General features: G+C 41.6%; 1 protein-coding gene across 2 annotated transcripts in view; it reads right to left on the reverse strand.

Moving 5' to 3' along the window:
• Nucleotides 1–16,423, reverse strand: part of Reln (reelin) — a 447,612-nt gene that overhangs the window by 89,560 nt on the left and 341,629 nt on the right. For both annotated transcript variants that reach the window (XM_021190313.1, XM_021190312.1), the window contains exons 32-40: nt 13,486–13,644; nt 13,099–13,287; nt 12,313–12,586; nt 10,071–10,211; nt 9,790–9,967; nt 6,600–6,684; nt 5,678–5,860; nt 3,372–3,543; nt 3,169–3,271 (exon numbers count right to left, since the gene is read on the reverse strand). In XM_021190313.1, coding sequence (XP_021045972.1) covers nt 3,169–3,271; nt 3,372–3,543; nt 5,678–5,860; nt 6,600–6,684; nt 9,790–9,967; nt 10,071–10,211; nt 12,313–12,586; nt 13,099–13,287; nt 13,486–13,644 — 1,484 coding nt within the window. The remainder of the gene's footprint in view (nt 1–3,168; nt 3,272–3,371; nt 3,544–5,677; nt 5,861–6,599; nt 6,685–9,789; nt 9,968–10,070; nt 10,212–12,312; nt 12,587–13,098; nt 13,288–13,485; nt 13,645–16,423) is intronic.

Consider the following 16,423-nt stretch of genomic DNA (forward strand, 5'->3'; position numbering starts at 1 on the left):
TCATTTCATTAGATGCTGAAAAAGCATTTGACAAAATTCAACATCCCTTCATGATAAAAGTCTTGGAAAGATCAGGAATTCAAGGCCCATACCTAAACATAGTAAAAGCAATATATAGTCAGTTAGTAGCCAACATCAAACTCAATGGAGAGAAACTTGAAGCAATCTCACCAAAATCAGGGACTAGACAAGGCTGCCCACTCTCTATTTGTTCAATATAGTATTCAAAGTTCTAGGTAGAACAATTAGACAACAAAAGGAGGTCAAAGGGATATAAATTGGAAAGGAAGAAGTCAAAATATCACTATTTGCAGATGATATGAGAGTATACTTAAGCAACCCCCAAAATTCCACTAGAGAACCCCTAAAACTGATAAATAACTTCAGCAAAGTGGCTGGATAGAAAATTAACTCAGACATATCAGTAGCCTTCTTCTACTTAAAGGATAAACAGGCTGTGAAAGAATTAGGGAAACAACACTCTTCACAATAGTCCCAAATAATATTATGTACCTTGGTGTGACCCTAACCAATCAAGTGAAAGATCTGTGTAACAAGAACTTCAAGTCTCTGAAGCAAGAAATCAAAGAAGATCTTAAAAGATGGAAAGATCTGCCATGCTCATGAATTGACAGGATTAATATAGTAAAAATGGCCATCCTGCCTAAAGCAATCTATAGGTTCAATGCAATCCCCATAAAAATTCCAAATCAATTCTTCATAGAGTTAGAAAAAGCAATTTGCAAATTTATTTGGAATGACAACAACAACAAAAAAACCAAGGATAGTGAAAACTCTTCTCAACAATAAAAGAATGTCTGTGGGAAATCACTATCCCTGAACTCACACTGTATTACAGAGCAATAGTGATGAAGACTGTATTGTTTTGGTATAGAGACAGGCAGGAAGATTAATGGAATAGAATTGAAGACCCAGAAATGAACCCACACACCTATGGTCACTTGATCTTTGACAAAGGAGCTAAAAACCATCCAGTGGGAAAAAGAAAGCATTTTCAACAAATGGTGCTGGTTCAACTGGAGGTTAGGATGTAGAAGAATACAAATTGATCCATTCTTATCTCCTTGTACAAAGCTCAAGTCCAAGTAGATCAAGGACCTCCACATAAACCCAGAGACACTGAAACTTATAGAGGATAAAGTGAGGAAGAGCCTCTAACACATGGGCACAGCGGAAAAATTCCTGAATAGAACACCAATGGCTTATGCTTTAAGAACAATGATAGACAAATGGGACCTTATAAAACTGCAAAACTTCTGTAAGGCAAAGGACACTGTCAATAAGACAAAAAGGCAACCAACAGATTGGGAAAAGATCTTTACTAATCCTACATCTGATAGATGGCTAATATCCGATATATACAAATAACTCAAGAAATTAGACTCCAGAAAAAAATAACCCTATTAAAAAGGGGGTACAGAGCTAAACAAAGAATTTTCAACTGAGGAATATCAAATGGCCAAGAAGCACCTAAAGAAATGTTCAACATCCTTAGCCATCAGGAAAATGAAAATCAAAACAACCCTGAGATTCCACCTCACACTAGTCACAATGGCTAAAATCAAAAACTCAGATGACAGCAGATGTTGGTGAGGATGTGGGGAAAGAGGAACACTGCTCCATTGCTGGTGGGATTGCAAGCTGGTACAACCACTCTGGAAATCAGTTTGGTGGTTCCTCAGAAAACTGAACATAGTACTACCTGAGGACCCAGCTATACCACTCCTGGTCATACACCCAGAAAATGCTCCAACATGTAATAAGGACACATGCCCCACTATGTTCATAGCAGCCTTGTTTATAATAGCCAGAAGCTGGAAAGAACCCAGATGTCCTTCAACAAAGGAACAGATACAGAAAATGTGGTACATTTATACAATGGAGTACTACTCAGCTATTAAAAAATGATGAATTCATGAAAATCTTAGGCATATGGATAGAACTAGAAAATATCATCCTGAGTGAGGTAACCCAATCACTAAAGAAGACACATGGTATGCACTCACTGATAAGTTGATATTAGCCCCAAAGCTCCAAATAATGGAGATACAATTCACAGAGCACGTGAAGCTTAAAAGAAAAGAAGACCAAAGTGTGGGTGCATTGATCCTTCTTAGAAGGAGAACAAAATACTAATAGGAGCAAATATGGAGATAAAGTATAGAGCAGAGACTGAAGGAAAGGCCATCCAGAGACTGCCTCACCTGGGGATTCATCCTATATTCAGTTACCAATCTCAGACATTATTGTGCCAAGAAGTGCATGCTGATATGGCTGTCCCCTGAGAGGCCCTGCCAGAGCCTAGATGCTTGCAGCCAACCACTGGACTGAGTGTAGGGTCTCCAACAGAGGAGTTAGAGAAAGGACTGAAGGAGTTGAACCGGATTGCAACCCCACAGAAAGAACAACAATATCAACCGACCAGTCCCCTAAGAACTCCCAGGGACTAAGCCATCAACAAAGGAGTACATATGGTTCCAGCTGTATACATTGCACAGGATGGCTTTGTCACACATCAATGGAAGGAGAGGTCTTTGGTCCTATGAAGGCTGGATAGATGCCCCAGTATAGGGGAACTGAGTGCGGGTAGGTGGGAGTGGGTGGGTGGGTGGGTGGAGGAATACCCTCATAGAAGCAGTGGGAGGGAGGATAGGATACGGGGTTTCTGGGTGGAGGGAACTGGACAAGGGGATAACATTTGAAGTATAAATAAAGAAAATATTCAATAAAAAAAGAAATGTTAACTACACATAGTGTATTTAAAATTGTAAAAATAGTGTGACACTGTTTTATCAGCGTAGAATGATAACGATCCTATTAGTATGCCGGCACAGTACAGACTATAGTTAGATTGACCTAGGTCCTAACACATTTTCATTTTATATAAAAACTGTGAGAACAAAAAGACCACAATAGCATTCTTTCGCATTTTTCTAATTTTAAAGTAATTATTTAACACTTATTGCACTAGGTCGGACAGAATAAGCAACTCTATTTCTGCAATGAAGAATGGCATGACAGTAATAGTGAGCTATGACACAAGCCTTCATGACCTTAAAAGGAAGTCGCAGTAAAGACTTCCTTCTTCTTGCTGAGGTTTTGGCTAATATAAAACTTAAAGAATTTCTAGGAGAACAGAGTCAATACCTCAAATTGAATGATGGTGTTCTCGTTCACACTTAGGTCTCGTGTGGTAATGGAGTGTTCCCCAACTTCGTTTGAAACAAACACCATGGCCGAATCCTCCTCACTGGTTATCAAGAGAGCAATGAGGAAATGGTTTAGGGAAAATCTCCTCCTGGTTTGTATGAAGCAATGGCTGTACTTTTAGCTTTCAGTTAAATACTTACGGAGCTCCCTTTGAAGAATACGGGCAGTAAAGACCGATATTACCTCCTGGATAGAAAAACCAATTGTCTTCCCTGGGCCCAAAGTCGAACGTGTCCAGCAGCAGCACAGGGTTGTTCAAATTGTTTCCATCAATAATAAAGTCATCAATGATCCAGATTTCTTCTTTCTTACCTGAGACAGTTTGGGATAAATCAGGTTTTCCAAAGAAGATGAGATTTGTTCATTGAAAGAAAGCAAAGGACAGGAAAAACCCAATGACAACAGTTTCAACATATGCTTTTCATCAAAACCCACACACCTCATGGCTGCACATTCACAGCGATCAGTGTGAAGAAAATAAGCTTGTAAGCATATGAAACGACACAGCACAGAACAGCCACTCTGATCTCAGGAAGCTGAGACAAGCAGCTTGTGAGTGTGTGCTGTCCTGTCAGTCAGTCAGTGAATGTGTGCTGCCCTGCCAGTCAGTCAGTGAATGTGTGCTGTCCTGTCAGTCAGTCAGTGAATGTGTGCTGTCCTGTTAGTCAGCCAGTGAATGTGTGCTGTCCTGCCAGTTAGCATAGTGCTGTGGACCGTTCTCCAGTAGTGTGGTGTTGGGGAATCTGAGACATCTACCTGTGAGGTTGGCAGCTCGCTTAGAACTGAGGTACACTCCCTAGTCAAGGGGTGACTGGTGGCTTTTAAAAGTCAACCATGATATCAGTGCTGTGAGAAACAATGCTATACTTCTTTTCTTAATGTTCTCATAAACTTCTAAGTGTTTAAGGACTGTTATGTTGTATATGAGAAGGGCAGGAGCTAGACTGCTTTTGCAAAGCACTGTTGGGTCTGAACTTGAAGGAAGCACTCAAAACCATGCAGTGATGGTTCATGTCAGCTGTCGACTTGAAAGATCTCTAATCACATGGGTGACTGTGTTCTGGGAATGCCTACAGGGAACTATCTCAATTAGGTTGATGTGGGAAGACCCACTCATTCCCCACATGGCAACTCTGGACTATTTAAGAGATGGTAACTTTGCTCGACTGTGGATGCGTTGGGACCATCCATCTGTCTCAGTTCCCTGTACCTTCCACAGATGTTACTTTCAGTGCAGGTCTTGCAATGCATAAAAACAGATTTGTAAACAGGAGTCTGCAGCAATAGCCTGCTTTGTGAATGGACCACCCACCACTGTCTCTTTTCACTCCTCATGGCCAGAATTCTGGTGGCTTTCCTGCACTGACTTGGCTTGGATGAGTTTGATGAACACAAAAGGAAGAAAAGTAAGTGTTTCAGATGTACCCTGAGTCCATCATCGTCTGGATTTTAACACTGGGTGTATTTCTTCTCCAGAGTTTTGTCTGATCCTTATATAAGATCCACACATATAAAATAGCAGGTAAAAATAAATAATATTTTTATATTATATACATTTTATATAATTTCATGGTAATTTATACCATCTCATACACATGAATACATTTAAGCAAAAACCCTGCAATGACCTTATCTATCTTACAACATATTGAAATTTTATTCTTACTTATTATAAAAGAAGTATATGGGTTAAATTTTAGAGCTAAAAATATCATTTTCATACCTGTTTCTGTTACTCTTGCTTAATATGGTCTAATTGTACTTATTTAGACAGTTAGATGCATGTTCTGGAAAAGTCTGGCCCTTTAGATTCAACAGTAGTAGAACTATAAGAAGTAATCAGAGTTAGAAATTTGAAAAATCTTCTGTAAATGTGAAGTGCTGTTAAATGCTATTTGCTTTTGGTGTAATATGACCAGTGAATGTGACAAGGATGTAAGAGACTGTTTGGTCTAAATTCCTTTTACTTTTTCACAATAATCTGTTTCACTAATGAAATACCATTCAGAAGAATGATGTATCCTAAATAAATTCTATAACACAGAGTCATTATTGGTGAGTAATGGCAATATTGGATTATTAAAATCAAAACAAAACAAATAAATCAAAAACCAGAGTGAAACAAAATGCCCAAGTTCTGTGGCTCCCATCTGTAATCCCGGCAACTGGGAGGACGAGGCAGGATGAGCTTGGATTCAAAACTGTTCTGAGCTACGTGATGAGTTCTGGGATGGCCTGGGAGCAGAAGAAAAGATGTCTCGGCCAAACCCAAATGACGGCAAACTAAACCAAGAATTTATCAGTCAACTACGACAAGGTGACAAAGACACAGAACTGAAAATGGGAGTGGCATACACAGCTGGTGTTCCTGTTCCTCATGACAGAGGAAGAGGAGCATTAACACGTGGTCATGAGTGCTGGTCAAATAGAACACGAGCATTTTTACCATTATTGTACGGTTGCCAGAGTCTGAACCTTGTAGCGTTGGTTTGGGCACTGTATGGCAAGGGAACATTAATGAAAAGTATGCTGGTCGTTTGAGGGAAGTAGAATTCATCCATCAGGTGCCAGGTGACTCCTCCACTGACAGAGAACTGTAGAAGGATGGAGTGAGACCTCTCTGGGGTACCTAGAGGCATAAAGCATGCTGTGATGAGAACATGGCCAGCTCTGAGCGAATCCTGGGGGCATCATCAGAGCGTGAGCCGGTTTATGTTAACATTCTGCTCCAATGCTTCAGTGACAACCGAAAGTAACTCTAGGTTGAGTTTAGTACGAATATATTTTAAGATATCCAAATGTAGGCATCCTTTCTCTTCAAGATATTTGTAGGACACAGATGCACACATGTGCCTGATCATTTTCTCTCTCTCCTCTATACCTAGGATATATCAAATTAAAATTAAAACTTATTCATTCTGCTGACATCCATTTTGCTAACTTGAATCAAAGGAATATAAATAAAAATCATTTGAAAATGTCTTATATCCACAGTGACATTATTTAGAAAGAAAATTATTTAGTTAGGTATGAAAAGTCAGTGAATCGAGTTTTGGGAGGATTTGCATGTATAAAATTAACCCCATATGTTGATAAATTAGTAATTTTTAACTTAAAGTTTTTGATAGCTGGATGCAGTGGTTCGAGAACACAGTGGTGAGTTTATCTACCAGCACTGTAGCCCCATCTATATTAACAGTTTACACAGTAGTTATCTCACCACTATGGTAAGACAAACTTGTACTAAAGACTACTGTGAACAGTGAAACTTGAGGGCCCTCGTGGCGGCAGCCTCTTTAGGGAGGAGAGATTGTGCATGGGACAATGGGTTTTGGAGGGAAATGATTTGTGCCCCGGGGACAGCTTACCTTTTGCTATAAATCGGAGAGAGAACTGGACATACATAGTATTGGTGCAATCTAGATCTCTGGAAATAAGCATTCTTAGTCCCTCCTGGAAACAAAGAGAAAGGAACCTGACTTCCCTGGCAGAACTCCTTCATTCTATCTACTTACCTTACATTAACTAGCTGAGTGATAGCTACATAGTTAGACATAATGACCGTTACATATGACAGCAGCAATGTTTTGTCCAACTTAAAAGGAAAAGGGAGAGGTCTTCATTGTCTGCGTTTAAGCAACACAATGTCACTGTCCACTGCTAACTCAGACTTTTCTGTGGCTCTTATTAAAAGTGGTGCAAAAGTGATGACGTCGTCCACTACTGGAGTCTTTAAAAATAGACTCCTTTGATCACAGCGCATTGTAGAAGGGAGGAGGGAAAAGATAAAAAAAAAAAAAAATGTGCGGCACTTTCCTGCTGGAGGCCAAGAACTAATAGCTAACTTTTCCAGAGCTCTGAGGAGTCTTGGGAACTCATTGCTGCGTGGCCTGCCCTGTCAGCCCCAGGAGGCTCTGCTTCAGGCTGACAGGACGCCCCAGTTGGCCAAGTTAAATAAGGCAGAAGGAAAACAGGTCGCCCTGCCTAGACTGTAACTACTCATGCAGAGATGCCACACAACGAGGAAAACGATCACATTAGCTTTAGTAATTTTTCTGCTAACTAACTACTTCTGGTTGCCTAGACTGGCCATCTCAGAAGTGTATTTTTTTTTTTTTTTTTTTGGTTCATGGATAGAGAGGGCTGTGGTGACAGCCACTGAGTTGCATTTCACTATGCAAAGATTCCAAGGTCCAAACAGGCTTTCAATTTCTCAGCTGAGCCTGCTGAGCCAAGTGACTTTTCTGTAGTCTGAGGCTGTAATGCTACCAACTCATTTCCTAATTATCAACAAACACGGTCCACCATTGTACCAGCTAGGGAAAGTAAAGAGCTTCCTCCACTTCACGTTTATTACAGACCACTGTCACTAACAGCTGCAATAGCAAGCGTGTTTGAATGCTTACCACATGCTGGGGTTTAACAGATGCTTTAGGAAGTATTCCAAAGAGAAAGATATTATTCTCATGTTGCAAATGAGGGGGAGGGAGATAGAGGAGAGAGAAGTGTCTTTTATCTATTAACTCACCTTTAATTTGGATAAAAGGAAGAAATAATTTCATTTTGCATTTAGAATCCAAGAGGTATTTAGGAAGTTTAATAAAAAACACTACCTATTTATTCCCATCTCTTTACACATTATAATCATAAACTTCTGGGACTGAAGGTAGCTACGAAAGGCTGCATACCAATACATTTCCTTCTTCCTTCATGACCTTCATAACAATTCGTGACCTTAGTGCAGTACTTAATCGATGTCTTCTTTCATGGTTTGCTTGGTGTGTTTCCCCTCCTCCTTCAGCACATGCAAACATAATACCTCGAGTACTTTTCTAGCTCAGGATCCTCTGGGAACTAGGGCTGTGAGCAAAGCCAGCACCGTCAGGCAGCTCAGAGATCCCACTAACAGATATTCTTTGCTTGCGTGAAGAGTTAAGATTATTACTCTTCCCTGCTGGCTATGGGATATAAGTATGAAACTGGTCTGTCTGAAGGGCAAGCCCGGCCACTGTGCAAGGACCTCTTTATACTGCTTTTCCTAGGAGACTGGGAATGCTATGTCATCTTAAGGCTCCCCCTTTCTTGCTGGCAGTACTGGCTTAGCACTTGACACTGGCTTTTATGTGTTGGAGTTATCAACCACCGTTTCTGTACAGACACTGGTTTCTGTCTCCGTTCACCAGGTTCAGGGATCCACCTGTGCCCAGTACGAAAACTTCTTTTATATCTAATAAGCGGTTTTAATAGCAGAGACTACTGAATCTGTAACATTAAGAGGGACTATCATTTCCCCTCTTCATGAAAGAATGCCTTTGTAGTTCAAACTGCAGCCTACTGCATGGTGCACACTGGGCTCTCTACATCTTGCAGAGCTGATGGACAATATGTGTAAGACATAATGCTTGACTGCTCTTGCATTTGCACAGCTGAAGGGAAAACAGAGCCTATGTGCCTTTTCTGCTTGTAAGTCTTAAGGATTTTCTATTGCTTGAAAATTTATCGGGTGAAGACCTTTGAAGCAAGCAAAGTTGCAAGGCAGTTTTGTCAAGTTGGTGGTCATGGGCCCTCCATGTTCTTAGATAAGGCTAACCCCTGTAGACCAGGGGTGTCCCTGAACTGTCCCAGAGTCTCTGCTCCATTAGCACTCTTGGGGGCTTATAAATCTCTCAGGTCAGAAAGTATTTCTATACTCATGCAAAATTTGGATTCAAGTAAGTATGCTAACTGGCATCTATTAGCTATAATTGAAAAAGTTCCAGGGTGTCTAATTTTCTTAGTGCTTGGTCTGACTCATTAGGGTTATACAGAAACCCATGCAGACTTTCGTCAAGGACTTCATTTACACACCTAGATTAGTCAGTTTCTCCTTGCTGAGAGGGACGGGATGTGGCATGCATTCACACATGGAGAGGTGTCAGCTAAGCACAGAGCATCATTCGGCGGTTTAACACTTCTCTAACTAGACATCTAGAGTAGACTATAAAGGTGTGTTAACAATGTCTGAGAGTGCAAGTTAACATGACTTAACCGCCTTGTTTTCTTTACGTTGCCTTTAAGTAAAGATTCTACTCCACTCCTGGCAGGAAGAAGTTTACAAAAAAGGAATAACAACAACCACAACCACCACAACAAAAAAGGACAAAAGAAAAGATTTCATAAAATCGTTTGAAAATACTATAAGATAAAAATTCAGTGATATGAAATGCTCCCTGCTAGTAACCAGATTCTAAAGATTATGTACATACGTATTATTATGTATTAACTCTAGCAGAAAGTAAGAAAAGTCGGATCTCCAAAGAGGGAAAATGTTATGTGCAAATGACTATCAAAAATGAGCATACTAGACACAGCAAGACCTTATTTCAGAGATAAGATGGGAGTGGGGAGGTGAGGGAGGAAGACAAAGAAAAAAGAAAAAAAAATGAATGTGCTTCATAAGACAGGGTGTGCAGAAGGCAGCAGCTGTGCATGAAATAACAGAGAAGAAGAGCCCCAGAGATGCATCTGTGTTCAGCAGCAGGGCTCAGGACGAGAGGAGCACAAGGACTCCCCACTTACCCCTTTAAAGATCAGACATGTTCCGGATTTGATGGTTTCGCCATTCAGATTCCCCCTCTCTGCTCCGTATACTTCAGGCCAAAGGTCAGGATGTAAGTTCCCATTGAAATCATCTTTTAGAATGGAGGGAAGAGGAACAACAGGGACACAGAAGGGTCCACCGAAGCCCCGGTCACACCTACCAACAAGCAGGAGGAGAAACAGCATCATTTATGATGACGTCAACAAGCCAGTTTCACTGTGGTACTGCAAACAAGGAAAGCGGCCATTTATGAACTTACACACAGCGCCCCGAATCACAGATCCCTCGTCCTGAGCACATCCAAGGACAGCCGGAGGCCAGTATGACATTATCAATAGCCCAGGAATCTGCTCCTACAGTGTAGTTGGTCTGAATCCATCTGAACCGAGTCCTGGGAGAACTAACCAAAACCAAACAAACAAACAAACAAACAAAAACAAAACCCCACAATGTTGGTTTGCTAGGCAGTTTTGAAAGCATGGGCATCTGTTTTACTTCTCTATGGAGCACCCTCTTCCACAGCCCAGCTTCCTCTCCTTTGAGATACTTTTATTTGCATACTAAGTAGTAAATGTTGTATCATCGAGAGGAGAACAGAATGAATGCTGTCCAAACATTCTGCCACTTCTCTCATAGGAAAGTCAACTTGGGTGACACAGGAATGTTATCTGGAAATAAATCATCACTTCTGTTTCTGAAGTTCATGAAGAATTTTAGCATTTGCTTTTAGCCTTCTACTAGTGTTAGGCACTAGGAAAAGGACCAAAGGCTTAACAAAGGGAAAATTGGAGCCTTACATAGAAACCCTAAATAGGGTCCTATTGTACTTGAATTTTCTACGTTGATTCTGAACACACTGTCTCTAAAGCTAAGAACTGGATACAGGTCCCTATTTTCTATAGTGTGTAGAGTATGCTATTTGGAATATAGTAAGCACAAAGACTAATCTTCATTGTCAACTTCCCCGGATTTAGAGTCCCCGTGGAACACATCTCTGGGCATATCTATGAGAGTGAGTCAGGAGAGATTTAAATGGAGAGGTGTACTGGCTGGTTTTGTGTTAACTTGACACAAGCTGGAGTTATCACAGAGAAAGGAGCTTCAGTTGGGGGAAATGCCTCCATGAGATCCAGCTGTAAGGCATTTTCTCAATTAGTAATCAAGGGGGAGGTCCCCTTGTGGGTGGTGCCATCTCTGGACTGGTAGTCTTGGTTCTATAAGAAAGCAGGCTGAGCAAGCCAGTAAGGAACATCCCTCCATGGTCTCGGCATCAGCTCCTGCTTCCTGGCCTGCTTGAGTTCCCGTCCTGCTTTCCTTTGGTGATGAACAGCAATGTGAAAGTGTAAGCTGAATAAACCCTTTCCTCCCCAACTTGCTTCTTGGTCATGACTAAGACAAGAGGGAAGCCCCACCCTGGACATTGTGGTGCCATGGTTGGGCAGGGCCCTGACTAAGGAGAAAGCACAGCAGAGACATTGACTTCTATCGGGTCTCACCTGTGGATGCAGCGTGGCCAGCTGCTATAAGGTCCCTGCCAGGATGGACTTTACTTTGGAACTATGACACAAAATAAATCCTTCCTTAAATACCTTTTGTCAGGTATTTTGTAAGAGCGGCGAGAAAGCAAACAATACACTAGGACATACGAGAACTTTCTCTAGAAGCAGAAGTAGCCTTGCCACACAACAGCAGCTGATACCGAGGAACAGGCTGCATGGAAAAGACTTAGTTATTTGGACTCTAGAACATGGTCTATCCAAGACTGACTCTCGGTAGCACTGTTTCTCAGGATAGGATCCTCCTCAATCTGAGGCACTGACAGGCATGGTGTTTTTAAGATGAAAATGCAATGGTGTCATTATTCTGCCCAACACTATGACGGTCACTTACACGTGCACTGTCAAGTCCAAGGCACTCATGATGGTGGATGCAGGTGCTTAGATGTGTGACATCCTAAGTAATAGTGTTCAGTCTATCGCCAGTTTATTCATTAGGTATCGGGATACTAAAAATAAATAGGTATTCAATAAATGTATCAAAAATGAATAAATGAGGTATAAGTGGGCATTGTTTTAGGTTTTGGGAGTCCATGGAAAACTATTTCAGACAAATACTAACAAAAAATTAGTAAAGTGTTTCTCCCTACTTTTTAGTTGCATGTCTTATCTGAACTATACCAGGAAAAGATATTTCTGCATGTATTTAACACAGAACCAGACTTATTGCAGGGCAAGGGACTTGGTGCATAGCAGAGCTAAGAACCCAACTAGGGAATGATGGAGTGAGGAAGTCACCACAGAACAGCTTCTAGAACTCTCTAGTTACATTTAAACAGCAATCTGAGGCCCTGTGTGCCATGCTCCTTCCCAGGCTACTCCTTGCATAATCACCCCAGCGAGCACTGTTCCCTCACCCCAGCGAGCACTGTTCCCCATTGAAATCACCATTATTTTCAAATTAGGTGACAGAAACCTAATGTGAAGTTAAGTGCCAAGTCTTACTTGGTGGCGAGTGGAAGGTAGACTGTGACCCGCCTCCAGTTCTGGAATCTTTCTGATGTGTAAGTTGAACTCTCTGTGTAGTGCACACAGCCAATGGTTGGAGGGACACACTCTTCGGTGACAAGCTGCCAGTCCTTGCCGTTGTTCAGGGAGTACTGGAGCTGTATGCCGTGGGCACCACTGAACGGCTTGCTGCAGCCCATGTTCATTTCAAACTGCAAGAAGCTTGATGCTGACACATGGAAGTCCCAGGTCTCAGCATAGCGAGGTTTTCCTACCAAGGACACAGATGATGACGACAACAACAAGAACAAAGGATTAACAGCAGTATTCTCTATTGATGCTTATGATTGCGAGCACATTGCCTACAGAAAACCCAATAATGGTTTGTGTTTAGGGCCTCAGATTTGCGTTGATTTTCTTCTCGTATCTACTGTTTTTATATTGTCACCATGGAATCAGAAACATGGTAGATAGACTATGAAGCTGAAGACCTTTGCTACCTTAAGAAGGACTCACAGAGTCATAAACTTTCAATTTTGCAACTGCAAAAATACAGGAATGTCCTCTGACCTATTTCCCTGCCTTTAAGTCATCTTCCTCCTCCTCATGGTCCAAGAAACAAAGTTCCAGCAGGCCCAGGTGACCAGGTCATTTGGAGGACGACGCACACCCCATCCTCCCTCTAAACACGTAATTTCATAGTAGAAAATTTCTTTTGAGTTTTAGTTAATTTAGTCCTGTAGTTAATCAAATATCTTTCTGTTATATGGTAGCAATATATACCTATGTTTTCAGTGAATATAAGGGCAGTGTCCATAGAGAGGCAGTCAATATCAACTTGGCCTCCCTGGATTCGATACCAGTTGGCTTGCAAGTCTATGGAGCCATCAAATTTATCTTGAAATCCAGTTTGAGAGCTGTCATTCACTCCTATAAGGACATCATCCAAAGCCCACTGGGCCGAATGCTTCCCTGCAATCAAATGAACAGCAGCAGTTGGAGCAGGCTCATTACACAGCAATAGGAATATCTCCGTGACCATGATTTTAAATCAAATTGTCTGGAAATTGACAGTAAATTAACACACTTATATATTACACATTGGATATGGATGCCATGTGATCTTTTTTTACAAAGCCATCAGGAAAGTTGGAAAGAGCAGTGACTCACCATGCTGCGGTTGCCACCACCGGAAAGCTGTGGCAGGTGTCTTTGCTTCCCGGGGCAGGTCAATGGAAATGATCTGTGGCTCCAGGAATGACATGAAATCCAACTCTCGCAGCAAATGCCAAAGTATCCCATTGTCATTGGAATACTGAACAACAAGCCCTGAGTTACAAGACATAAATTCAATGACTAAGACAGCGTTCTTAGAGGCAAGGGACAGTCTGCTTTAAACCGCAAAACTGCAGCAACTTCAGACTGTGTCTCGGAGAGGGAACACTCATCCATCTAACTTACAAGGCATGAATTAGTAGACTCAAAGGCCCATCAATTTCCTGACAGTTTCTAATGCACTCACTCCCAGTACATGGAGACAAGAAACACATAAGCTCCTTTAGAGACCACTCAGCTCTGTGGGAATGATGAGTGACCTGGTTAGGGAGCTGCTCCAGCGCATGCACTTGAAATGTAGACTCTAGCCTGAGCATCACCAAGTTTCAGGTCATCACTATATCTTCCCAAGAAATATCTTAATTTCTCTGGCACGGGATGAGCTGCATGCGCTGCTTGCTGCTGAGGCCGTAGGCAGTAAGTTGTGCTTAGCTGGGAAGCCTGTTGGGCAGGGCACCCCCTTTAACCAGCACTTCATATTCTGACAGACCTTGGTTAGTGAAACCTGAACAAGGCCAGATTAGTCAAGAGTGAAAAAGCAAGACCCAGGCCTCTCCAATGTCGCTTCTTTTTCCTATTCTCTGTGCCGCCCCTCCTTGTGCCTGTGCCATCTGTTTCCCCATCCCTACCCCGAGACAAAGTGACAAGATCTGCGGAGCTACACATTTGTGTGCAAGGGATGTCACAACCTTGCTGCTACTTCTAGAAATGTTATCATTTAAAAAGGGACAAATGGGAAGGCTAATGATCAACAAAGGAGAAAACTGCTATGGATAAGGTTATAGGATTATATATACATATAGATATGTCTGTGTGTGGATGCCATATATATATATATATATATATATAATATATGTTTATATACACATGAGAATATATAAATATATATCTGTGGGAGAAAGCAGAGTGTATCTATCTAATGGCATATTCTATAATTATTTGTAAATTGGTATTGAATATTCACTTGTTTTTAAGCATTTATAGAAATTATTCCCAATAAAGTTTTATCTGTTATATCTTTTATTACCTTTTAACTCTTGAAAAATTATGTCATTTATGGTATATTTGACTTAAAATGTATGTATATATATATATATATATATATATATATATATATATATATATATTAACTAGAGTGCCTCCATCCATTGTAATACTAAATAACAAAGACTTAATTAGCTCAAAGTTTTGAGAAATATTATGATGAAGAGCATGTAGCTCAGTGCCAACTGTCAGTGCATGAGATTACGGTGCTCCTCCTGACAGACGACAGGCGACAGTGCATGAGATTATGGTGCTCCTCCTGACAGGCAACAGTGCCAGGAACAGTGACAAATCTATGAAAAGCTAGAACTCTCAGAGAACCTGTCTGTTTACAACAAATCTGTCAAGTTCTGAGAGGAAGAGCAAGAATGAGAAGGGAACAGGGGTATGTATGCTGGACCACACACAGCCACAGTGATGGAGAGTTAGAGGTGCTTCTGAGGGGTCAGCCACACGTCAGGAGAGCCGAGAGTCACATGAAGCCTCAGGAAGGAAACAGATCTGGGGTTCCAGCCTTCATCTGAGTCTGCCCAGGGGGCTGTCTGGTAAAAGCATTACACAGCAGTTCTCAATGTTTATTCAAATTATGTCCTATTACTTTTTAAAGGGTGATGTTGGATGTCTAAGAGTGTAGACACTTCAAAAATTTCATTTTCTGTGGCTATTGATTTGAATTTATGTAGTTTATATTCCATCAGATAGAAATAGAAAGGAGACGGGAGAGGTAGGGAAAGGAGAGAAGAGGTGGGGTAGGGTAGTTGAGCAGGAGCAGCCACTGTAGAAGGGGGGCTGAAGTTTTCCAAATGAAACACCACAGAAATACGGATCCCCCTGCACCGTCTGAAAAGGCGCTCACTGCCTGCAGTAGTTTTAGTATGTTCACAACTTCATTGATGCTTCTCTCCTTAGAGAGTGGAACTCAGGGCTGAAGAGAGGGCTCAGCAGTTAAGAGCAATGGCCGCTCTTCTAGAGGTCCTGAGTTCAATTCCCAGCACCCACATGGTGGCTCACAACCATTTATAAGGGGGATCTGATGCCCTCTTCTGTCATACAGGCATTCCTGTACATAATAAATACATCTTTAAAAAAAAAAAAGTGGAGACTAAATCTTTCTCCTCTGAGTTCAGAGGGGTTTAGTAACTTACTTCTAATGAACAGAATGTGGTAGGAACCACATGGTTATTGAAATTTGGCCATTAAAAGCATCACATTGAGCCGGGCAGTGGTGGCACACACCTTTAATCCCAGCACTTGGGAGGCAGAGGCAGGTGGATTTCTGAGTTTGAGGCCAGCCTGGTCTACATAGTGAATTCCAGGATAGCCAGGGCTACAAAGAGAAACCCTGTCTCAAAAAACCAACCAACCAACCAACCAACCAACCAACCAACCAACCAACCAACCAACCAACCAACCAAATATCAAGCAAGCAAGCAAGCAAGCATCACATTGAGCCTGGAGTGGAGCTCAGTAGTGCAGGGCTCACTAAACAACGTGTGAGCTCTTTTAGCAGTACAAAAAGGAAAAAGGAAAAAGGAAAAAGGAAAAAGGAAAAAGGAAAAAGGAAAAAGGAAAGGCTTTTGGGGCTTCCCCTTTCTGGGTCTGTGGCTATGAGGAAGCAGATGCATGTGTAAGAACATGTTCTAACAGTCTGCGGGTAGCTCTGGAAGGATGGAGAGAATGTAAGAAGATGCTCTAACAGTCTGCGGGCAGCTCTGGAAGGATGGAGAGA

This window comes from Mus pahari, chromosome 2, assembly GCF_900095145.1.
Source record: "Mus pahari chromosome 2, PAHARI_EIJ_v1.1, whole genome shotgun sequence".
Taxonomy (NCBI): Eukaryota; Metazoa; Chordata; class Mammalia; order Rodentia; family Muridae; genus Mus; species Mus pahari.